The 24,891-nt window shown below is 35.8% G+C and overlaps 3 protein-coding genes across 4 annotated transcripts in view; 1 reads left to right on the forward strand and 2 right to left on the reverse strand.

Annotated features, from left to right (window-relative positions):
* The window catches only part of LOC128251171 (zinc finger protein 271-like), a 4,420-nt gene extending 879 nt beyond the window's left edge, over positions 1–3,541 (forward strand). The window contains exon 2 of the mRNA XM_052977687.1: positions 1,559–3,541. Within this exon, the coding sequence (XP_052833647.1) occupies positions 1,910–2,983 (1,074 nt within the window). The 5' untranslated portion in view covers positions 1,559–1,909 and the 3' untranslated portion in view covers positions 2,984–3,541. The remainder of the gene's footprint in view (positions 1–1,558) is intronic.
* The window catches only part of LOC106873071 (zinc finger protein 271), a 31,493-nt gene extending 20,082 nt beyond the window's left edge, over positions 1–11,411 (reverse strand). The window contains exons 1-2 of the mRNA XM_014920287.2: positions 11,291–11,411; positions 7,894–9,580 (exon numbers count right to left, since the gene is read on the reverse strand). Of these exons, the coding sequence (XP_014775773.2) occupies positions 7,894–9,260 (1,367 nt within the window). The 5' untranslated portion in view covers positions 9,261–9,580; positions 11,291–11,411. The remainder of the gene's footprint in view (positions 1–7,893; positions 9,581–11,290) is intronic.
* Positions 11,412–13,285: 1,874 nt separating this feature from the next.
* LOC106873062 (zinc finger protein 271) lies at positions 13,286–23,692 on the reverse strand. Of its 2 annotated transcripts, XR_008266958.1 has the most exons (3): positions 23,545–23,692; positions 17,961–20,997; positions 14,779–15,117 (listed from the first exon to the last, which is right to left on the reverse strand). XR_008266958.1 is itself a non-coding variant. In XM_052977447.1 (2 exons), the coding sequence occupies exon 2, from the start codon at positions 14,772–14,774 to the stop codon at positions 13,374–13,376; it is 1,401 nt and encodes a 466-aa protein (XP_052833407.1). In that variant the 5' UTR covers positions 14,775–15,117; positions 17,961–19,273; the 3' UTR covers positions 13,286–13,373. The 2 variants fall into 2 exon arrangements, 1 of the variants encoding a protein (XP_052833407.1); XM_052977447.1 differs by lacking the exon at positions 23,545–23,692 and having other exon boundaries at positions 13,286–15,117; positions 17,961–19,273.
* Between the last annotated feature and the right edge of the window lie 1,199 nt (positions 23,693–24,891).

Here is a 24,891-nt window from a genome sequence, read left to right on the forward strand (position 1 = left end):
CCCCCCCCCCAAAAAAACATTTTCCTAAAAGTTGTGAGAGAAAAACTCGGGTCTTGTGAATTTTCCGAAGTCCTTCCCCCACCTCTGTTGCTTTCCGTGCATTTTTGTTTTCATATTCGTTTCCTGCTTCCCCCTTTTTTTTCCCACCCGTTGCACTATATTTTTTTCGATTTCGTTTCCGGGTAATAATGTCAACATTAACTGAGATGTCTGATTTGTGCGACAGTTGGCTCCTATTTCTAGCAATGGAGGCTACCTTTTACATTCCCCATCGTTGCCGCGTTAGTTTCTTGTGCGTTTTAGTTTGAGAAATAGGCACTGCTTAAATACATAGTTCTCGATGCATCGACTTAACGATGTTTTTACAGGGCACACTCACTAGGGTTAGGGGTTAGGATTACGTAGATGCATCGGGACCTCTGTATTTAAGTAGTCATCATCATCGTTTAACGTCCGCTTTCCATGCTAGCATGGGTTGGACGACTTGACTGAGGACTGGTGAAACCGGATGGCAACACCAGGCTCCAATCTAAATTTGGCAGAGTTTCTACAGCTGGATGCCCTTCCTAACGCCAACCACTCAGAGAGTGTAGTACCGAGAAATATTCTCACTTCAACCACTGAAATGTTCAGAAACCGATACTCTACTATAATTTATCGAATGTTTGTTTCTTGATATAACTACCGATGTATGCACAACCCATTAATAATTAATTTCCTCATAACTTTCTGAATAAAGGATGTTTCAATTAAATTTTCTGGAAATACTTTTCAGGTAATGTAGATAACGATTATTTGGTAATTTGTTCTGAAAATATAATGCGTGGTGGAGGTTATTCATAATTCATACACTTCAACTTTGTTTCCTCATTATCATCTAATGTGACAGAAGCTACCATCATCACTGGAAGTGCCTCTGGGGAAGAGGTTTTCATTCCAACAATTCCAATCAACAGATTTGTCATTTGAGGTAGAATTTCCAGTGCAACTTTGCTTTGCAATGTTTATTAATAAAGCTCAAGATCTGTCTTTGAAATCTACTGGTTTGCTTTTCTCATGGTCAACTTTGTTAGTTACTCCAGAGTAGGTAGTTTGCAAGACTTATTTGTCTATGCTCCAAACCAGAAAACAATGAATGTTGTTTACTCAGAAACTCTTACGTAGTTTCCTTCAACATATGCGGTAGAATTTATTTCCTTTCATAAAAGTGGTTAATTTTGTATTTTCATTTTATTATTATTATTATTATTATTATTATTATTGTATTATGAATTCAGAATTAATTTCCCAATTAAAAAATAAATTATATCTCAATTGAAGAATAAATTGAATTTAGAATAACAAATTTCTATACAACATATTTTGCTTTTTTCTTCCAATATATTTCATTCATGGACAACGTCAGGTGTCTCTGCTAGTAAGTTAAAAAGTTCAGTTGTGAGGTAAATGTTTATTTCTACAGTTCATCTCTATAGACTTGTTGTAGATTTTCCACTGTTTAATCTGTATTTTTAAAGTAACCTCTATATCTTTCACTGTTGTTTCTTTATTATTTCAGAATATCAGATGACATTTGGGATACCAAGAGATACATGCTCCTTATCTACCATCTTTTGAAGACTGAAGAAAAATGTTATACAGAACAGATATATAACACTGTTTCTATAAATGTATGGCAGAATTACTGTGAAATATTTACTCTGAACTGTGATTATTAGCAAAATGTGTACTACACTGATTGGAGTGTCTACAAGATGAGATTGTGTAAACTAAACTTGAATAAATTTACAAGAGTTCTTAGACAAGGGTAACACTAGACAAAAATACAGCAGTATAAATAATTTTAAAGAATAAAGTATAAGAACAAAAGCAAGAAAAATATATGCATTGTGATTTGAGAAGGTAAATAATGGAAAAGAGTGAGAAACCTGAGGAAATGATTTGTCCTGAAGGTACGATAAAAGAGAAAAGTAAATTGTCATACGACTGTGATATGTGTAAAAAGTCATTCTCTCAAAAAGGTAACCTAAATACTCACAAACGTATTCATACAGGAGAGAAGCCATATCATTGTGATATTTGTGGTAAATCATTCACTGGAAGTATTGACTTAACTAGGCATATACGCATTCATACAGGAGAAAAACCATATTATTGTGATATTTGTGGTAAATCCTTCTCTCAAAGTGTTGTCTTAACTACACACAAACGTATTCATACAGGAGAGAAGCCATATCACTGTGATATCTGTGGTAAATCATTCTCTCGAAGTTATCATGTCACTTCTCACAAACGTATTCATACAGGGGAGAAGCCCTATTGTTGTGATATCTGTGGTAAATCATTCTCTGAAAGTAGTGTCTTGACTAAACACAAACATATTCATACAGGAGAGAAGTCATATCGCTGTGATATCTGTGGTAAATCATTCTCTCTAAGTAACCACTTAGCTGATCACAAAAGTATTCATACAGAGGAAAAGAGATATCTCTGTGACATCTGTGGTAAATCATTCTCTGTATGTAATCACTTAGCTGATCATAAAAGGAGTCACACTGGAGAGAAGAGGTATCTCTGTGACATCTGTGGTAAATCATTCTCTGAATGTAGTGCATTGACTAGACACAGCCGTATTCACACAGGAGAGAAGCCATTTCATTGTGATATCTGTGGTAAATCATTCTGCAGAAGTAGTGACTTTACTAAACACAAACGTATTCATTCAGGAGAGAAGCCATATCACTGTAATATCTGTAATAAATCATTCTCTCAAGGTAATAACTTAGCTAAACACATATATATTCATACAGGAGAGAAGCCATATCACTGTGATATCTGTGCTAAATCGTTCTCCACAAGTAGTGCCTTGACTTCTCACAAACGTGTTCACACAGGGGAAAAGCCATATCACTGTGATATTTGTGGCAAATCATTCTCTCAAAACAGTGACTTAACTAAACACAGACGTATTCATACAAGATAAAAGCCATACCATTGTGATATCTATGGCACATCATTCTCTGGAAGTCTTCAATTAGCTAAATGCAAACATATTCTTAGAGGAGAGAAACCATGTCACTGATGTATATGGTAAATCTTTCACTGAAAGTAGCTTCTTATGTAGGCATGTATATATTCATATACAAGTATAACTATATCAATGTAAAAGTTCATAGCAACAACAAATATTTTAATTTTTACCTATAATGTGAATAGCCTTGTGGGTTTTAATCACATCAATAACTGACACATTGTGGCACTGTATTTTGTGCTGTCATTTACAGCTGGTTGACCCTTCTTGATGCAACACACTTTAGTTATCTCCCACAGCATACCGTGATATAGATTTTGGCTAAAATTCCTCTATAAGATAAAAAATTACCCATCTGTATCTGTAAATGTATTCATGTAAAAAAGGAGATACAACAGTGTGTGGTAACTGCCTCCCAATACTACATTTTATTTCACTACGGCTATATTTTCATAGGTGAGATAACTTATCTCTGGGATATTTTTAATAAAAGCAATTTCTTCTCGCTTTTGAATTCGTTTTGAAAAAATATTGATCTGAAACTAATGTTGTTATATTTGGGAAAAGCTATAATTAATAAAGTCTAATACTGTTTTTTTTTTCATTTATTAATTTTTTTTTTAAAGCGGTTGATGTTTATGTCCCACAAAATATTTATCATCACACTGATCTAATGGTGTGGTGAAATACATTTCTGGAACATCATCATCATAATCATTTAACATCAGTTTTCTATGCTGGCATGGGTTGGCCTGTTTGACCAGAGCTGTAAAGGCCAGGGGTCGCACCAGGCCTCATTGCCTGTTCTGATATGGTTTCTAACGGTTCCATGCCCTTCCTCACACCAGCCACTCAACAGAGTGTACTGGGTGCTTTTATGTGAGACCAACCCCTGTGCTTTTTATGTGGCATTAACACCAATATCAACTCTGCTGTGGTGGGCAAGTCTTGAGTACAACAATGTGCCAACTGCTTCTGAGAAAGTAGTAAAATATAAGACAAGTGAAAACCAGTCAGTGTCCTTTGTAGACCTTATGAATTGATTCCTCTTATATTTAACAGTATTTTTCAGAATTATTGTCAACACTTAACATCCGTTGTCCATGCTGGCATAGGTCGGATGGTTTGACCAGGGCTGGCAAGCTGAGGGGCTGCACTAGACTCCGGTCTGGTTTGGCATGGTTTCTATGGCTGGATGCCCTTCCTAATGCCAACCACTCCGAAAATGTAATGGGTGCTTTACGTACCACTGGCACAGGTACCAGTTGCATGACACCAGTATGTAACACATTTATGGAAATAAAAGATTTCTTCCTATCATATGTGTGTGCATGCACACATACACACTCAATAGATATGTTTGTGTGTATTTACAACATAAATAGGCACAGGCATATCTTCTCAAAGACAAGATTTTGGTTTCAGTATCTCTACATGTTAGCTTGGACATATACATCCATTACACTGTAAAATGGTTAGTATTACGAAGGTCATTCAGCCATAGAAACATACCAAAGAGCTTGGTGCAGTCTTCTGGCTCAGCAGCTCCTTAGAAACTGTCCAATACATGCCAGCATAGAAATCAGGCATCAAATGATGATGATATGTGTATATATATATAAAATTAAATAGGTATCATGACTATTGTTAATAATAATGATAATAATAAAGTGGCTTGTAAATTTATATATTTATAGGTAAAAATACAAACAAAATTCAGTAGGGTATTAAAATATCACTTACTAAACAAAGCTATCTAAAACCACAAATTATTCACTATTAAAATACACACGGTGGATGCAACAAACATAACAGAAATAGGCTTACCTTGTATGAACTACAGAAATAAGGAATGTGTATATTCCGGGATCAATTGATTTTATTTTCTGTATGATAAACATACTCAAGGCTCTTCAGCCAGACTTAACACAAAACGTTTATTTTTGAAATATTCATTACATTACACTGTGTGCATTCTTTCATTTGAATGCCCCTGCGACATTCAAAAATTAACATAACACGAGCCAGTACATATAAAATTAAATAGGTATCATTACCTAGCAAGAAAGCAGGAAAATGGCCCTGCTCAATATGTAGGAAAGGAGTGAGAACTAATTCCATTTGCTGCACCAAGTGGGAGCTATGGATGCATAAGAGAGGCATTGGAATCTCAGGTAGGTTAACAGACAAGGTCACTTTCGTGCGTGGTAGATGCGCTGGAACAATAAGCCTGAAGTGCATGAAGGACTTAGATTCTATCAAATGTCCAGGATGCTTTCTTAAGTTAGTAGATAGTTTCTGCTACTAAGGTGACCAAATTAGTAATGGTGGTAGATGCTATGAAAGTATTGTTTCTAGAATAAGATGGAGGAAGTTCAGAGAGTGACTGACTACCTACCTTTGTTGATAACAAAAGGATTCTGTCTCAGAGTGAAAGATTGTATGATGCTTGTGTGAGAATGGCTATACTACATGGTAGTGAAACATGAGCTTTGAATGTGGATAACATGCATAGACTGGAGAGGAAGGAAGGTAGTATGCTCTGTTGGATTTGCAACATCAGTGTGTGTGACTGACAAAGCACAACTGTGTTGAGAGGAAAGTTGGGCATGAGAGTGACACAACTGCAAACATCCTTAAACAACCCTTATTCAGGGACCATTTGAGTGGGATGGGCTATTCAACCGGAAGAAAATTCTGAATAGGCTCCACCTGCAAGGTCATGCACTATCTTGATATGAGATCACTGTGTCCCGCACATATGGTTGTGATGCATTTGCCTGGCACCCCAACAAGAGAGGTAGACATGATGGATATACTGGGCTTTGTGTATTTGTACCTCTGTGTCACTTTGATGGCATGCACTGCTCTCTCACTGAATAATAATAATAATGATATATATGTATGTATATAAGCACTCACATACAAGCTCTGGGTATGACTTAAAACTATATCCAGTAGTGGGGACCTGGTTCAGGGTTTTGAAAAGTGTGGAACCACCTCTTAGTCACTATTGATCTCAGTCTACTCTGATTCGGTAGGAGTAGCACCAGCAATATCCCCGCTAGGAGTTAGTTAGCCATATCATAGAAATTGCCTCTGGAACCTTGTGTGAGAATGGCTATACTACATGGTAGTGATACATGGGCTCTGAGTGTGGAGGACATGCATAGACTGGAGAGGAATGAAGGTAGTACACTGTGTTGGATTTGCAACATCAGTGTGTGTGCAACCAACAAAACACAACTGTGTTGAGAGAAGAGTTGGGCATGAGAGGAATTAAATGTGGCATGCAGGAGAGTAAACGTGGACCTTCAGCTTATAGCATCCTGATAACTACTGGGGCTCATATCACTTGCTGCAACAGGATAATACAATATGAAGAACAAGAGAGTGAGAAAAGACAAGTGCAGGAATGAAAAAAAGGAAAAAAGAGGCATGTCTGTAGTTAAGGAGTTTGTTTACCAAACATGTCATTTTGGGTTCAGTCTCAGTATAGCACCATGAGCAAGTATCTTCTACTAAAGCAACAGTGTAACCAAAACCTTGTGCATGGATTTCATTGATGGAAACTGAAAGCATAGTGTCATGCATGTTTGTGTGTTTTTGTTCAGACATCATATGATGTCTGAGACATTACCTTGATCGGAAACCAGTGAGGGTTATTGGTGACAGTTTGGGCATCTGACCATAACAATTCTTGCTCCATGAATCTAGTCTGACCCAGGCAAGCATGGAACAGTGACTGTTTAAACGATGATAATGATAACAATTAGTTGCTGTTTATGACTTTATGTCCTGGCTTTTCTTAGCAGGTTCCTCTTTTACAGAACATCATCATCGTTTTAACACAAACCTGTTTCATAGCAATGTTTACACAGAAGATTGGAGAAGAATATCACCATTCATAGGATAGTGACAAACACACAACTCTGTATTCAATAAAATACATACATACATTACACACACACATATATATATATTGTCGTCAAACTTAGAAGTTCCAGTGGCATGGATTCATTAAAGGTGAACCTCAACTTGCTAGGAAGTGACCCACACTCTTCGTTTCATGACTTTCCTCTGTGGAATGGTGGAATTAATTGAAATGACATGAAAAACTTGAAATATTATCAATTTTATTTAGTGTTTTCAGCAATCAACAAAGAAACAAACTTTGCTTTATATATATATATATATATATATATATAATGTGTGCACATGTGTGGGTGGTTATAAGTGTAATATGTTATAAAACTTTATATGTTTAAAAATAAAGGAATGTATGTATATGTAAGAATGTCAGTGTTCCTGCCTGTATGTATATATGAGATGTTCATTTATGGCCATAACTACACAACCATGCCCCACAGGATTTGCTTCATACCTTTCAGAAAAATGTATATCTTACAAAGATGAGATTTTTTTTAATTAAGCTTTGGGGAGATAAGTTTTTGAGGACTTACATTATGATTATCTTCATAAAGATTTGAAAAAAAAAAATTTTCTAGGGGAGTTTCCAATCTTCCTCAATCCCACCACAGTTTCATCATCATCTTCAATTTCCATAACTTTAGATTTTCACAATTTTTTAAAAATAATTGTTTGAAATAAAAACACTATGTACTCTACACCTTTGCAAACATTTTGCAGAAATTTCATTTAAAAATGTGATCAGTTTGACACTAAGCGGTTGGCATCAGTAAATGTCAAACATAAAAAGTGGGTGATACATTGAGTGGATTAGCTACTTATATAGCAAAATGCTTACATCAGTTGATACTTAAAAGGTTTGTTATTGTTGCTATAAGTTTAGACATTGATACAGTTGCACTTACATATGGATAGATGTATGTTTATTTAACTTATGAGTTTCAGAGAAAGATTTACCACAAATGTCACAGTGATATGACTTCTCTCCTGTATGAATACGTTTGTGTTTAGTTAAGTCACTACTTTGAGAGAATGATTTACTACAGATATCACAAACATATGGCTTTTCACCTGTATGGATACGTTTGTGAGAAATTAAGTTACTACTTGCAGAGAATGATTTACCACAGATATCACAGTGATGTGGCTTCTCTCCTGTATGAATACGTTTGTGAGAAGTCAAGTTATAACTTTGTGAGAATGATTTATCACAAATATCACAGTGAAATGGCTTTTCTCCTGAATGAATACGTTTGTGTTTAGTAAAGTCGCTACTCCCAGAGAATGATTTACCACAAATATTACAATGAAATGGCTTCTCTCCTGTATGACTACGAATGTGCCTAGTTAATGTACCAAATTTGGAGAATGATTTACCACAGATATCACAGAGATATTGCCTCTCCCCTGTATGAAAACTTTTGTGCTCAACTAAGTAACTACTTACAGAGAATGATTTACCACAGATATCACAATGATATGGCTTCTCTCCTGTATGAATAACTTTGTGCCTAGTTAAATCACTGTTTGCAGAGAAAGATTTACCACAGATATCACAGTGAAATGGCTTCTCTCCTGTATGAATATGCTTATGTTTACTCAAGTAACTACTTACAGAGAATGATTTATCACAGATATCACAATGATATGGCTTCTCTGCTGTATGAATACGCTTGTGTTTGGTTAAAACACTACTTTCAGAGAATGATTTACTACAGATATCACAGCTATATGGCTTCTCCCCTGAATGAATACGTCTGTGAGAAGTCAAGTGATAACTTCGAGAGAATGATTTCCCACAGATATCACAGTGATATGGCTTCTCTCCCGTATGAACACGTTTGTGTGTAATTAAGACAGCACTTTGAGAGAATGATTTACCACAGATATCACAGTGATATGGCTTCTCCCCAGTATGAATACGAATGTGCTTATTTAAGTCAATATTTTGAGAAAATGATTTGTCACAGATATTACAGTTATATGGCTTCTCTCCTGTATGAATACGTATATGTATTGTCAGGGCAGTACTTCCAGAGAAAGATTTACCACAGATATCACAATGATATGGCTTCTCTCCCGTATGAATACGTTTGTGTTTAGTCAAGTTACCTTTTAGAGAGAATGTCTTTTCACAGATATTACAGTCATAGGATAATTTACTTCTCTCTTTTATTATGTCTTCAGGTAAAATCAATTCGGCAAGTTTCTCGCTTTTTTCCATAATTTTTCTTTTCAAATCAATATATATATATAAATAATAATGATGATGATGATAAATATATATATACACACACATATATTTCTTTATTTTATTCTTATAGGTTATGCCTTGCCAATATTTCAATCACTGTATTTCTGTCCAGTGTTACCTTTATCTCAGAACTCTTTTCTCAATTTATCCATGTTTAACTTGCACATAAATTCGTTTTGTAGACACTCTAGTCAGAAATGCATGGAACTTTTGGTAATAATCACAAAGCATATATTGCACTGGAATGCAATCATAACTTTATAGAAATGGTATTATATATCTGTTTTCTATAGCATTTTCTTTGTCTTCAAAACATGATAAATAATGAGAATGTATCTTCATTTATCACAAGGTCATTTGATATTCTGAAATTATAAAAAAAAAACAGTGTAAGACACAGAAGCTACTTAAAAATTACAGATTCAACACACATACAAATATCAGCATGAGAGATATACATATATAGAGAAAGAGTGAGAGAGAATGTGATAAATATACAGAGGATGAAAGCTTGCAATGAGAAAAGCATAAAAGACAGAGTAAACAGATATAGAGCTGTACGTAGATATATGCGACACACAATATTCCCTGTGACTGATCTGCATCACGTCATAACAGTTGTATGCATTAGAATTAATCAACACGGACAGTGCAGAGGGAATTTGAAATCGGGATCAGGCTACCCCAGGGAATAATTAGAAATCGATTTTTGATTACCAATAGGAAACTTGAAGTTTTGATATCTCTGGAAGATTTAATTTCATTACAAATAATATTCATTTCACAAATTCCTCAAAGCAATGTAATTTTTCAACATAATCGGAAATTACATCGTTAAAACATATGAAGAAACAAAGTCGAAGACAGAATTATCTAACCCTTTCTCCCAATTATATTTTTTTCACAACAAATTCGAACATATTCGTAATCTACATTGTCTGAAAAGTATTTCTAGAAAACTTCATTACCAAAAATATCCATTTTTCACAAAGTTATGACGAAACAAATTGCTAGTTGAGTGAGCACACTTCGGTAGTTATAACAAGAAACATTCGATAAATAATAATAAAGTATTGGTTTCTCAACATTTCAGTGGTTGGGGTGTATTTGAGAATATTTCTCGGCACTATCATGCTTTTAGCTGTCAGAAGTGAAAGTGCTCACTGCCTGCTAGTGAAGTGTCTGCCTGTCTGCCTGTTGCTGGCCTGTCGATTCTTTGGCTACTGACAGCTAATACCATGACTGGCCGGAGCGAGCTATATGTCTGTCTGTCTCTCATTCTATCTATCTATTACTCGAAAGTTCGCGCGTCCGCGCTAGCTAGTCGTGAGTAGAAAACACAAATTTAATATAAAAACATATTTCCTGAAATTGCAAATTATTTAAAATATAAAAATATAATTTTCAACAGAGAGAATTTATCAAAATAGAAAACAAATGAAGTTTGAAGTTTAAAAATAATAGGATCGACCACTCACGACTAGCTAGTGCGGACGCGCGAACATTCGAGTGATAGATAGATAGATAGATAGAGAGAGAGAGAGAGACAGACAGACAGACATATAGCTCGCTCCGGCCAGTCATGGTATTAGCTGTCAGTAGCCAAAGAATCGACAGGCATTCAGGCAGACAGACAGATACTTCACTAGCAGTGAGCACTTTCACTTCTGACAGCTAATAGCATGATAGTGCCTTTTTCTCAAACTAAAACACAACAAACACGGCAACGATGGAGGATGTAGCTTCCATAGCTAGGAATAGCAGCCAAATCTTGCACAAATAATAGATATCTCTCATTCACAGCTAGAAATAGCAGCCAAATCTCGCACAAATCATGGACATCTCTTCCATAGCTAGAAATAGCAGCCAAATCTGGCACAAAACATAGACATATCTCTTCCATAACAAGAAACAGCAACCAAATCTCGCTTAATTCATAGACAACTCTCATCCATAGCAAGAAATAGCAGCTAAATCTTGCACAATTTATAGACATTTCTGATACATAAAAGGTAGGAGAAACCCAACCAATCAAAAAGTCTACTGATGAAATATTATCATTGTTTAATACTCACGGAAAAGTTTCATAAAGGATAACGTTGTTATAAGTGCATTTGTAATAACTGAGAAATGTATTAAAAGTTAATGAACAGAAATTCATTCCACCAACAATTAAACTAACGTCAAGATGGAAACGGAAATATATCTAGTGCGCATGCGTGTGTTTTTACATGAACCACGGCAGCTAACTCTTGTTACTACCTTTTTCTTCCGGTGAACCTCAACTTAGGCTAATAATTTGTAGGAAGGCAAATTTTTTTGCATCTTCTTCAGATCTGAATTTTTTTCCTTGCAAAAAGTTGTCTAATGCCTGGAAAACATGATAATCAGTTGGTGCAAGGTCTGGTGAATATGGTGGATGACAGGGTACTTCCAATTTCAGTTACAAACTGCTGCTCCTCCATCCCAGACTGGTCAACAGAAGAGGACCAATAATTCTTCAGGACAATGCTTGACCACACATTTCACTAATGATGCTCCAGAAGTTGAGGGAACTTGGTTACGGAGTTCTTCCCCACCCAGCTTATTCCCCAGACCTTTCTCCCACTGACTACCACTTTTTCAAGCACCTTCATGGTTTCCTGCAAGAGAAGGAGTTCAAAAATCAAACTGATGTTGAAAGTGCATTCAAAGAGTTCATCAGCTCCAGAACTCCAGATTTTTATGTTAGCAGAATAAACAAACTTGTAACTCGTTCGCAAAAATGTGTTGATTTTAATGGTATTTACTTTGATGAATAAAATTTCCGCATTGTTGAAATATATTGTGGTGAATTTCATGTTTCAAAACGTTGCTTACTTTTTACACAGCCTGATATATCAACACACCAGCATACATGCAAACAGAAATATATACATACACCGGCAAGCATATACATTCAAGGCGGCATATGGAATTTCTCCCTACACCTTTCCAACATATCAATCAAGGCCATCTCCTAGAAGAGATTAGTGATTTGTCTACTTTCCTACATGCTAGTACTTTGGGTTTTGTTAAATTAACTCTAAGGCCCTCTGAATACAGACGTTGCATCCACACCTTATATTCATTCTCTAATTCTAGTAGAAATTCAGCTATAAGAACAAGGTTATCATCATAGTGGAGCTGCCAAGGGAATCCAGTCTTAAATTCCTCTGCTATGGCTAGAAGGTCTATGATAAATTAGAGGGGAGTGAGAACTGATCCATCAGGAACTCCTACTTGCTTACTAAATTCATTGCTACACACATTACCAACTTTCATCTTACTGACAGCATCCCTGTACATAGTTTGTATGGCTCACACCAACAACTCTATCCTTAGCTTCTGCATTAACCACTGAACAAGGAAGTGAGGGAACCTGTCAAAGGTTTTCTCCATCTCAAGTATAGAGGTTTAATTTTTGCTAAGTTCTTCTCCAGCACTGGCCTTACAAAGAAGATAACATCAGTAGTACTTCTACCTAGCACAAAACCAAACTGCATCTATTTTAGGTTAACTCTCTTCCTAATTAGCTATGAGCCTCACAACAAGACGGTGGAGTCGAGAAGGGTCAGAATCTCATAAAAATATTTCATTTCTCAATTTCAGTAAGGTAATTGTAGTCTAGACCCTCAAACACTTATCTCTGCAAAGTTTAATTTAAACAACGATAAGTAGGTTATGAGTAGACATTCTGTTGTGGGGCACTAAACTATTGTTATGAGGAATCTTCTTCTATTGTGGTTTCTTCCATTTTGTACAGGAGGTCATTGTTTATATAAATATTTGATAACTTTACTGCATCCCTGTGTTTGAAAAAGCCATAACTTATGCTAACATTAACATATTTGAGAAGTATTTAAAAGCTAATAAAAAAATAAATATATAGTAAATTGGGGAAGTGGTATTAAACAACGAACAATGTGTAGGGTTTAAGGAGGAGAAATTTTAGTATAGAGATCCCTACATCATGGGAAATGAAAGGAGCATGGAAGTGAGGCTTGTGTGAAAAGGTATGAAAGACAAAATAAAAAAACTGGAATTTTTGGAAATGCTTTATTTTCAGAATTGTAATTTCCATTACATGAAAAATATGAATATTAAGAAAAAGAAGTTAACAGAAGAAACAATTAGAAATTAATCTTTTCCTTTCTCTTCTCTATGAAGACGTACATGTCTAGTTAAATTACTACTTTCAGTGAATGATTTACCACAGACATCACAATAATATGGCTTCTCTCCTGTATGAGTACGTTTATGTGAAGTTACGCTATAACTTTGAGAGAATGATTTACCACATATATCACAGTGATATGGTCTCTCGCCTGAATGAAAACGTTTGTGTTTAGTTAAGTCACTATTTTGTGAGAATGATTTACCACATATATCACAGTGATATGGTCTCTCTCCTGAATGAAAACGTTTGTGTTTAGTTAAGTCACCATTATCAGGGAATGATTTACCACAGATATCACAATGATAAGGTTTCTCTCCTGTATGAGTACGTTTATGTGCAGTTAAGGAACTATTTTGGGAGAAGGATTTACCACAAATATCACAATGATATGACTTCTCTCCTGTATGAATACGTATGTGTGCAGTTAAGTTACTACTTTCAGAGAATGATTTACCACAGATACCACAATGATATGGCTTCTCCCCTGTATGAATACGCTTGTGTGAATTTAATTTACTACTTTCAATGAATGATTTGCCGCAGATATCACAATGATGTGGCTTTTCTCCTGTATGAGTACGCTTGTGTGATGTCAAGGAATTACCTTGAGAGAAAGATTTACCACAGATATTGCAGTGATATGGCTTCTCTCCTGTATGAATACGCTTGTGTGCAGTTAATTTACCACTTTCAATGAACGATTTACCACAGATAGCACAATGATATGGTTTCACTCCTGTATGAATACGTCTGTGTCTAGTTATGTCATTATTGCGGATGAAAGATTTACCACAGATATCACAGTGATATGGCTTCTCTCCTGTATGAATACGGTTATGTGCAGTTAATTTACCACTTTCAATGAAAGATTTACCACAGAAATCACAATGATATGGTTTCACTCCTGTATGAATACGTCTGTGTCTAGTTATGTCATTATTGCGGATGAAAGATTTACCACAGATATCACAGTGATATGGCTTCTCTCCTGTATGAATACGCTTGTGTGCAGTTAATTTACCACTTTCAATAAAAGATTTACAGCAGACATCACAATGATGTGGCTTCTCTCCTGTATGAGCACGCTTGTGTGAAGTTAAAGAATTACTCTGGGAGAAGGATTTACCACAGATATCACAATGATATGGCTTCTCTCCTGTATGAATACGTTTGTGCTTAGTTAAGTCACCATTATCAGAGAATGATTTACCACAGATATCACAGTGATATGGCTTTTCACCTGTGTGGATACGTTTGTGAGCAATTAAGTTACTATTGGCAGAGAATGATTTACCACAGACATCACAGTGATGTGGTTTTTCTCCTGCATATATTTCTATATTTTTCTCACTCTTTTTCATTATTATTTTTCTCAATCGACAATGTAAATATAATTTTCTTGTTTTTCTTCTTGTTATTTAATCTTACAAATACTTTCACTCCTGATTTCTGTCCACTGTTTCCCTGCTCTAATAACATTTATGTAAATGTATCCAAGCACACAAACTCATCTTCTTAGCACTCCAGTCAGTGATGTGCAGAAATTTTGCTAATCATATCAGATTAGAAGAAATATTTCACAGAAATCCACAACATATTTATAGAAAGTGTTATATATCTGCTTTGTATATCATTTTCTTTCAGTTTCAAAAGATGATAAATATTGACAATGTATCTTCTATGATGCCAAAGTCATTTGATATCCTGAAATAATAAAGAAACAACAGTGTAAGATAAAGAGGCTGCTTTAAAAATACGGATTCAACAGAAGAAAATTAACAACATTTCTATAGAGATAAACTTAAGAAATAAACATTTACCTAATCTTTTTAATGTATTAAAATTTACATCACTGAATCTTCTGTGCTTACATATTTGTAAACTACAGCTACATCTTCACATTGTGTAATATTATTTAGATTAAACTGCAGAATAAGAAGACAATAACATTCTTCTCTCTTAAGAATGTTGTTTAGTTGCAGAGTAAAGACATTCTATCCATGAACATCCTGTTTTTGCAGTAGCATTGTATATCTATGACTACATTTTCAATATTTAGTGTGTGCATCCTTATAGTTAGTACTTGTTGTTGTTGTTGGCACTCCGTCGCTTACGACGTTGAGGGTTCCAGTTGATCCGATCAATGGAACAGCCTGCTTGTGAAATTAACGTGCAAGTGGCTGAGCACTCCACAGACACGTGTACCCTTAACGTAGTTCTCGGGGGATATTCAGCGTGACACAGTGTGTGACAAGGCTGACCCCTTTGAATTTCAGGCACAACAGAAACAGGAAGAAAGAGTGAGAGAAAGTTATGGTGAAAGAGTACAGCAGGGTTCGCCACCATCCCCTGCCGGAGCCTCGTGGAGCTTTTAGGTGTTTTCGCTCAATAAACACTCACAATACTCGGTCTGGGAATCGAAACCGCGAGTCCGCTGCCCTAACCACTGGGCCATTGCGCCTCCACACTAGTAGTTGGTACTATTAGTGTGACAATAATAAAGATAGGTTATGACGAAAGTGGAGATAATTTTTGACTACTCCTCATAAATATTATGTCTACATATACATATGAATGTAATGAATTTATGCATATTATATATATATATATATATATATATATATATATATGTAGATATCTATACATATATATTCATACATGTATGTTGGCACAGGTGTGGTTGTGTGGTAAGAAGCTTGCTTCCTAACTATATGGTTCCAGGTTCAGTCCCACTGTGTGGCATCTTGGCCAGGTGTCTTCTAGTATAGCTTTGGGCCGGCCAAAGCCTTTTTAGTGGATTTGGAAGACAGAAACTTAATGAAGCCCATCATATATATGTATACATATTAATGTATGTGTGTCTGTGTTTGTCTTCCACCACGGTTTGATAAACAGTGTCAAGATGTTTGCATCTCCCAAACTTAACAGTTCAGCAAAAGAGACCAATAAAAAACTAAGTACAGGGGTCAATTCATTCGACTAACCATTCAAGGCGGTGGCCCAGCATGGCTGCAGTCTAATGACTGAAAGAAGTAAAAGATAAAAGATATACATCCATATATTTATAAATGTATAAATATCTACTTACACACACACATATATATACATTCCTACCTACCCACATATATAAAAACATTATGCTTGCATATGTACATATGGTGGGCTTCTTTCAGTTTCAGTCTATCAAATCTATTCACAAGGCTTTACTCAGCCCTGGGCTACAGGAGAAGATAGTTGTTTGAAGTGCCTCTGCAGGCCTGTTTATCTATGTGTGGTTGTGTATATATGCATTTGTCATGTTTCTGATGTCAAATAACTGATATTGACCTGTATGAGTCGGTTTTGCTGGAGAACTGAAGCAACAGATTAACATTATCTTGCCTTACTCATTTTGCCCCAATCAAATTTCTCTTTTACATGTTCAGATAACAGCGATAATTTTCTGAAATAGCGATCAGATTATGTTATACTGCCTTTTAATGCATTTAGGGAAGGCCGTGTGCTTAGCTCATACAGTCTTTGTAAGGAAGTGAACATTCGTAAAAAATATATTTTGTCTCAAAATCAAAAGTACAATAAAAACACCTCATTCTGCTCGCCCAGTGCATAAATACACAAACACACACACGTTATATTTAACTTGTTTCAGTCATTAGAATACGACCATCCTGGGGCACGGACTTGAAGTTTTTAGTAAAACACGAATGGGCTCCAGAACTTATTTTCTCAGCCTGGCACTTATTCAAGCAGTTTCTTTTTGGCCCAACTGCTGCTTTTTTATGGGGACATAAACAAATTAACACCGGTTTTCAAGCGATTTTAGTGAACAGAGAGAAATACAAATACACAGATGTGTAGACTGGCTTCTTTCACTTTCTGTCTACCAAATTCACTCACGAGGCTTTGGTTGCTAGAGGCTGACACAAAAGCACACAACAAACTAAGGTGACAACAATGGAGAGTGTACAAGTTAGCTTCCATAACTAGAAATAGCAGCCAAATCTCGCATAAACCATAAACATATCTCATCGGCAGCTAAATCTCGCACAAACCATGGACATCTCTCTTCCATAGCTAGAAATAGCAGCCAAATATCGCACAAATCATAAACATATCCGATCTGCAGCCAAATCTAGCACAAATCATGGTTATTTCTCTTCCATAGCTACCAATAGCAGCCAAATATCGCACAAATCAAAGACTTCGCTCATCTATAGCTAGAAATGACAGCCAAATCTAGCCCAAATCATGGATATCTCTCTTCCATAGCTAGCAATAGCAGCCAAATCTCGCGCAAATAATATACATCTCTCTACCATACCTAGAAATAGCCAAATCTTGCATAAATCATAGACATCTGTCGTCTGCATCTAGAGACAGCAGCCAAATCATGGACATCTCTCTTCCATAGCTAGAAATAGCAGCCAAATCATGGATATCTCTCTTCCATAAAAGACAGAAGAGACACAAAGAATCAACATTTCAAAAACCGAACGTCTACAATGTTTAAGATAAAAGATTGAATTTTTTCGTTGTTTAATACTTACGTGAATGCTTGATATGGACATAGTTACTATAAACTGTGTGTGTTGGTTGAGAAACGAATTAAAAGATGATGAAGAGATATTCATGCGACGAACATTTCTAATCTGATGCCAAGAAACGAAGGTATGTATATTGCGCATGCGCATTTTTCATCTGTAATACTATTAGCAGATAAGACTTGTTATCTCCCTTTAAGTAGCATTCTATTGTGATTGTACGTTTTTCTGTGTATTTATGACATCTGGTTAAATGGTAATGGGTATCACTATGGATTTTTGAAAGTATCTAAATGTAATATCTACTTTACTTCTTATTTGAGAGGATCATCCAAAAAGAAACATTTTGTTAGCGCAGTTGTGAAATTTGGATGAATATTTTGAGGAATATAACAATGCGAATGGTCAGCAAATTTGTTGAAATTTTACCTTACTAGGAAGTTAGCACAAAACGAAAGTACATCACATCTAGGCCAACTCTCTTCCTAATTTCATGGGATATGACTCTGACAAAAGCAGAGTGGAGTTGAGAAGGATCACAATCTACTTGGAAAACTTTTTTTCATCAGTTATGTTAAGATAATTGTAATCTAGACCCTTGAAAGCTGCTAAGTTTAATTTAAAAACCAATTCTTCAGAAAGTTAAGAGAATATAATCTGTTGTAGGGCCCTAGACCATAGATATGCCCCATGTTTTTGTGGTGTCTTCGATTTCGTACTGGAGGTCATTGTTTTTTTATATATTTGACAATTTTGCTGCATTTCTGTGTTTGAAAGAACCCCTAACATACCTAACTGTTAACACATTTAAGGGGTGAAGTATTTAAAATTTAATAATGAATAAATATACAGTAAATTAGGAAGTGATACTTAACAAAGCCATGTGTAGGGTTGCCAGGAGGAATTTCAGTATAGAGGTCCCTACATCATGGGAAATGAAACGGGAATGGAAGTAAAGGAGGAAGCTGGGAGAAATTTTTCAAAAAAAGACAAAAAGAAACTCGAATTTCTGGAAAAGCATTTTTTCAGAGTCGTAATGTCAGTTACATGATACACAGGAATATTTTTTAAAAAAAGTTTACAAAAGAATCCATACAAAGTAGCCTTTTCCTTTCTCCCCTGTATGAATACATTTGTGTGCAGTTAATTTACTATTTTCAGTGAATAATTTATCAGTGAAATAGCTTCACATTTGTATGAAGTGAAGGCATAATGGTCAGACAATGATTTAGTAGACATCACTTTGATATGGTTTCTCTCTGGTGTGAATACACTTGTGTCTAGTTAAGTTACTATTTATAGAGAACAATGTGAATGATTTACCACAGATAGCACAATGTTACACTCTCTCTCCTGCATGAATAAGTTCGTGCATAATTAGTTTACCACTTGCATTAAATGATTTGCCACAGACATCACAATGATATGGCTTCTTGCCTGTATGAATATGTTTGTGTGCAGTTAAGTTGCCATTTTCAGAGAATGATTTGCCACAGATATCACAATGATATGGCTTCTCACCTGTATGAATACGTTTATGTACAGTTAAATGACTACTGCTAGAGAATGATTTACGACAAACATCACAATGATATGGCTTCTCTCCTGTATGAATACGTTTGTGTGTAATTAAACTGCTATTTACAGTGAATGATTTACCACAGATATCACAATGATATGGCTTTTCGCCTGTGTGAATACGTTCATGTTTAGTTAAAGTATTACTCTTATTGAAGGATTTACCACAGACATCACAATGATACGGTCTCTCTCCTGAATGAAGACGTTTGTGTTCAGTTAAAGAACTGCGGAGAGTGAATGATTTGTCACAGATGTCACAATGATATGGCTTGTCTCCTGAATGAAGACGTTTGTGTGAAGTTAAAGCACAACTGATAGCGAATGATTTGCCGCAGATATCACAATGATACGGTTTTTCTCCTGTATGAATACGTTTGTGTGTAGTTAAGCTGCAATTTTCAGTGAATGATTTGCCACAGATTTCACAGTGAAATGGTTTTTCGCCTGTGTGAATACGTTTATGTTTAGTTAAAGTATCACTCTTATTGAAGGATTTACCACAGACATCACAATGATATGGTCTCTCTCCTGTATGAAGACGTTTGTGTTCAGTTAAAGAACTGCTGAAAGTGAATGATTTGTCACAGATATCACAATGATATGGTTTCCCTCCTGAATGAAGACGTTTGTGTGTAGTTAAAGAACTGCTGACAGTGAATGATTTGTCACAAATATCACAATGATATGGCTTCTCGCCTGTATGAATACGTTTATGCACAATTAAGTGACTACTGTTAGAGAATGATTTACCACAGATATTACAGTGAAATGGTCTCTCTCCTGTATGAATACGTTTGTGTGTAGTTAAGCTGCTATTTTCAGTGAAAGATTTGCCACAGATATCACAATGATATCGTTTTTCTCCTGTATGAATACGTCTGTGTTTCGTTAAGGCACTATTTTCAAAGAATGATTTACCACAGACATCACAATGATACTGCTTCTCTTTTGAGTGAATACGTTTATGTAAAGTTAATTTTTGACATTCAACAAATGATTTACCACAAATATCACATTGATATGGTTTTTCTTGTGTATGAATATGTTTGTGTTCATCTAAGTAAGTATTTTGAGAGAATGGATTACCACAGACATCACAATCATATGATAACTTTCCTCTCCCTTTTATCACATCTTCATGGGAAATCAATTCTTTAAGCTTCTCATTCTTTTCCATTATTATTTTTGTCAAATCACAATGTAAATATACTTTTCTTGTGTTTCTTCTTATTGTTTAATCTTACAAATACTTCCACTGGTTTCTTTCTCTAGCAACACTTGTATCCAAGTTTACTTAGTACACAATCTCATCTTCTTGGCACTCCAATCAGTGAAGTGCAAAAATGCTGCTAATAATATCAGATTAGAACAAATATTTCATAGAAATCTATGACATATTTATAGACACAATGTAATATATCTGCTTTGTATATTTTCTGTTATGCCAATGTCATCTGATATTCTGAAATAATAAAGAAACAAGAATCTAAGATATAGAGACTATTTTGAAAATACAGATTGAACAGTGGAACATTTACATTTCTGTAGAGATAACCTTTAGAAATAAACATTTACCTGAACAACTGAACTTTTTAATGTATTAAAATTTACATCACAGAATCTTCTGTGTAATTTACATGTTTGTAAACCACAGCTACACATTCACATTGTATATTATTATTTAGATAAAACTTTAAAAAACAGTGGACAATAACTCTCTTCTTTCTCCAGACATATAAATATGGCATTGTTGTTTGGCCTGAAGACAGCTCTAACTGAGCAGAAATATGATTGAAGACATTTCATCTATGAACATCTTGTCCTTATTTCTTTACTACCTACAAGGCTCTACACACAGAGGGGACAAACAAGGACAGACAAACGGATTAAGTCGATTATATCGACCCCAGTGCATAACTGGTACTTATTTAACCAACACCAAAAAGATGAAAGGCAAAGTCGACTTCGGTGGAATTTGAACTCAGAACACAGCGGCAGACGAAATACCGCTAAGCATTTCGCCCAGCGTGCTAATGTTTCTGCCAGCTCACCGCCTTTTATCTATCCTTCTGTCTAGCATTGTATATCTAGAACTACATCATCCAATACAGTCTTCAATATTCACAAATGAAAGGTGAAATTAAAAGGAGATGTACTGCTATTATTTCTAGCAGATCATGTGACAACATAGAGAGCTATGATCACAATCAGGTTGTTTACATAGGATCTACAATTTTTGATATATTGAGCAAAAAAAAAAAATATTCATGAATGAAGAAAAGACAACAAACATTAACAAAAGATAGCTTGGCAGTTTTTAACAAGTTTGATTCCTCACTGTGTGATTTGGGTTCAGTCCCACACTGCAGCACTGTTAGCAAGTGTCTTCTGCTATAGCATCAGTGCAACCAAAACCATCTGAGTGGATTTGGTAATGAAAACTGGAAGAAGACTGTTATGTGTCTGTGAATGTATTCTTGTCCGCGATAAAAAAAAAAAAACCCTCCACATGTATAAAAATGTGTAAACTGTAAATTGGGGGAGGGGGAATTTTCATCTATCTATCTATCTACATAATAATACAAATAAATTTTGAAATAAAATCTTACTCAAAAGTAGTCATAAAGAAAAGTGAAAATAATGAAATAAAATGTTATTTGTAAGTGAACCATTCTGAAAGATGTTTTAGAAAGTTCTGAAAACATTCACCCACCAGTTTTCCCCTTCAAAGAAACTCAGTTGAATGTTACTGGAAAAATGCAAAACGCAGATTCAAGAGCATGATGAGAGTACACAAAATCCTCCACCCCCGATTTACAAATTACACATATTTATACATGTGCAGGGTTTGTTTTTCTTATCGCGGGTGCCACTGACTTGCGCGTGTACGTTCGTCCGTCTACTGACTGGTGAGGGTGCGCGTACCACTGCGCGTGTCGAGTCCACTCTTCTTAAGTAGTACCAAACAAAGAAATGTAAATTAACACTTGATGAAAGGAAATGCGAAAGAAAGAAATATGACATTGATTTTTATTAATTTTAAAGCTAAATTAAAGATCTGTGGGACTATACAACGCATTTTATGGAATTCGTAAAAAATATTTTTGAAGTGGTAAATTAAACAGTATCCCAAGTTTGAAAGTGTTTCGTTAAGAAAACAAGTGTTGCCCGTCAAACCAAAAAGATCCCAGTATAATACTGTCTAATGCATTTTCTCGTAAACTGTGATTGCGCCTGCAAGCCGGACATTTCCACATCATGCCTTCGCACACTCATTTCCTCGGTGTCAGGAACATCCAGTCGTTGTAGCACTCGGATGAATTTCGTATTAGCTCTACAGACGCAAGGAATTCGATAGTCGATGTCATGCTATTTGTTATGACTTGAATCTCATTAAGAATATAGTTTCTAATGCAGGCGTGTAGGGGCTGTTTCTAGAATTTAAAAAGAAAGGCTGCAAACTACTAACTGTTTATATAAGCATTGTGGCTCAAAAAAGCATATACATTTTTTCCTCGCGTTGGGAAGTTGAAATTGACCAATAACTGCAACTAATTTGGCAAACCACTAGGTCATGTGACTCGATGCTAAAGAAAAGCACTTGGTCACCAGAATTGACCAATAACTGATGACCCAAATCAGTTGCAGTTATTGGTCAGTTCTGATGACCAAGTGTTTTTCTTTAGCATCAAGTCACATGACCTAATGGTTTGCCAAATTAGTTGCAGTTATTGGTCAGTTTCAACTTCCCAACGCGGGGGCGGGGGAAGTATATGCTTTTTGAGCCACCTTATGTATATATAAGCAGTTAGCAGTTTTCAGCCTTTCTTTCTTTTTAAATTCTAGAAATAGCAACCAAATCGTGAACATCTCTCATCCGCAGCTAGAAATAGCAGCCAAATCCCGCACAACTCAAAGATGTCTCTCTTCCATAAAACATAGAAGAGACAAAAAAACCGAACGTCTACAGAATTAAAAACATTGAATATTTTCAAGGTTTAATACTTACGGAAATCTTCTTTATAAAGGATAAAGTTGTTATAAGTGTGTGTGTGGTGGTTGAGCAATGTATTATAAATTGTATTAAAAATTGATGAAAAGGACTTTAGGAAACTAACACTTTTAATCTGATGACGGAAACGGAAGTAGGATTGTGCGCATGCGGTATTTCGTCTGTCTGTTTTGAGTTCAAATTCCACCAATGTCGACTTTTCCTTTCATCCTTTCGGAGTCGATAAATTAAGTACCATTCGTGTACTGCGGTCGATCTAATCGACTGGCACCCTCCCCAAAAATTTCAGGCCTTGTGCCTCGAGTAGAAAAGAAGGAAAGACTTCTTCCGCCCCCAACATTTTCTCCCCAATTTTTTTTTTTGCCAAAAATCTCCGTTTTCGGATATGGAGATTCCGGAAAATTGTCAAAAATCGGCATTTTGAAATTTTGACTCCCCTTCCCCCCAATTTCTTCATTTTCCCCTTTTTCCCCTAGCCCTAACCGCAACCCTAAAACCCTAACCCTCAAACCTTAACTTTAATCCTAAAACCTTAACCCTAACACGGTTCTCCTACGTACTAGTTCGCGAGGGATGCCTTTCTCTGCAGCATTGCCTCGAGACATTACATACAAAAGAGATAAGAGGGGAATGATCGCATGATGCTGACTGGTTCCGAGAGGTAACCATTCACCCGAACTACCGAGCAGATGTCACCGTACAATGCTGCGATCCAGCCACGGAAAACGGGGCCAACACCGACCGCCAAGTATTGGTGATCGACCCTATCAACCATGCTAGCTTCATTACCCACCCTGTCTATGATGGGTCGCATGAGGTGGAGGTTATTGTGGATGGCGCATATTTGCACGTCACGAATTAACTCCTCGACGACAAGTGTCAACCTCTTCGCCTAGTACCTTGGCCAAAATCCTTGAAGTCTACATTCAGTAGCGTTATGGGCAGAACATTTTCTATTTGATCCTTCTTGTTTGGATCTTTTCTCATAAGAGAGAGCTTGTGTAACACTGTAGCTCCGTCAGAGCTTCAAAGAAGGAAATGCAATTATATTTGGGAAAGCAATTATATACAGAAAACATTACCATCGGAAAATATATCAAAAAATATCTAGAAATTGAGATATCACGATATTAAGCTAAATCCTTCTCGAAGAGCAAAATAGTTTGAGATACCTTTTGTCTGTGTATGTGTATTGAAATAAACAAATAATGAACACCTATGTAGACAACTATTTATGAACATCAAGAAAATATAGACCGAATTTGTATGTTATGCTATCACCTGTGTGTATGTGTGTACATATATACACATACATACATATATATATATATGTGTGTGTGTAGA

This window comes from Octopus bimaculoides, chromosome 28, assembly GCF_001194135.2.
Source record: "Octopus bimaculoides isolate UCB-OBI-ISO-001 chromosome 28, ASM119413v2, whole genome shotgun sequence".
Classification (NCBI taxonomy): Eukaryota; Metazoa; Mollusca; class Cephalopoda; order Octopoda; family Octopodidae; genus Octopus; species Octopus bimaculoides.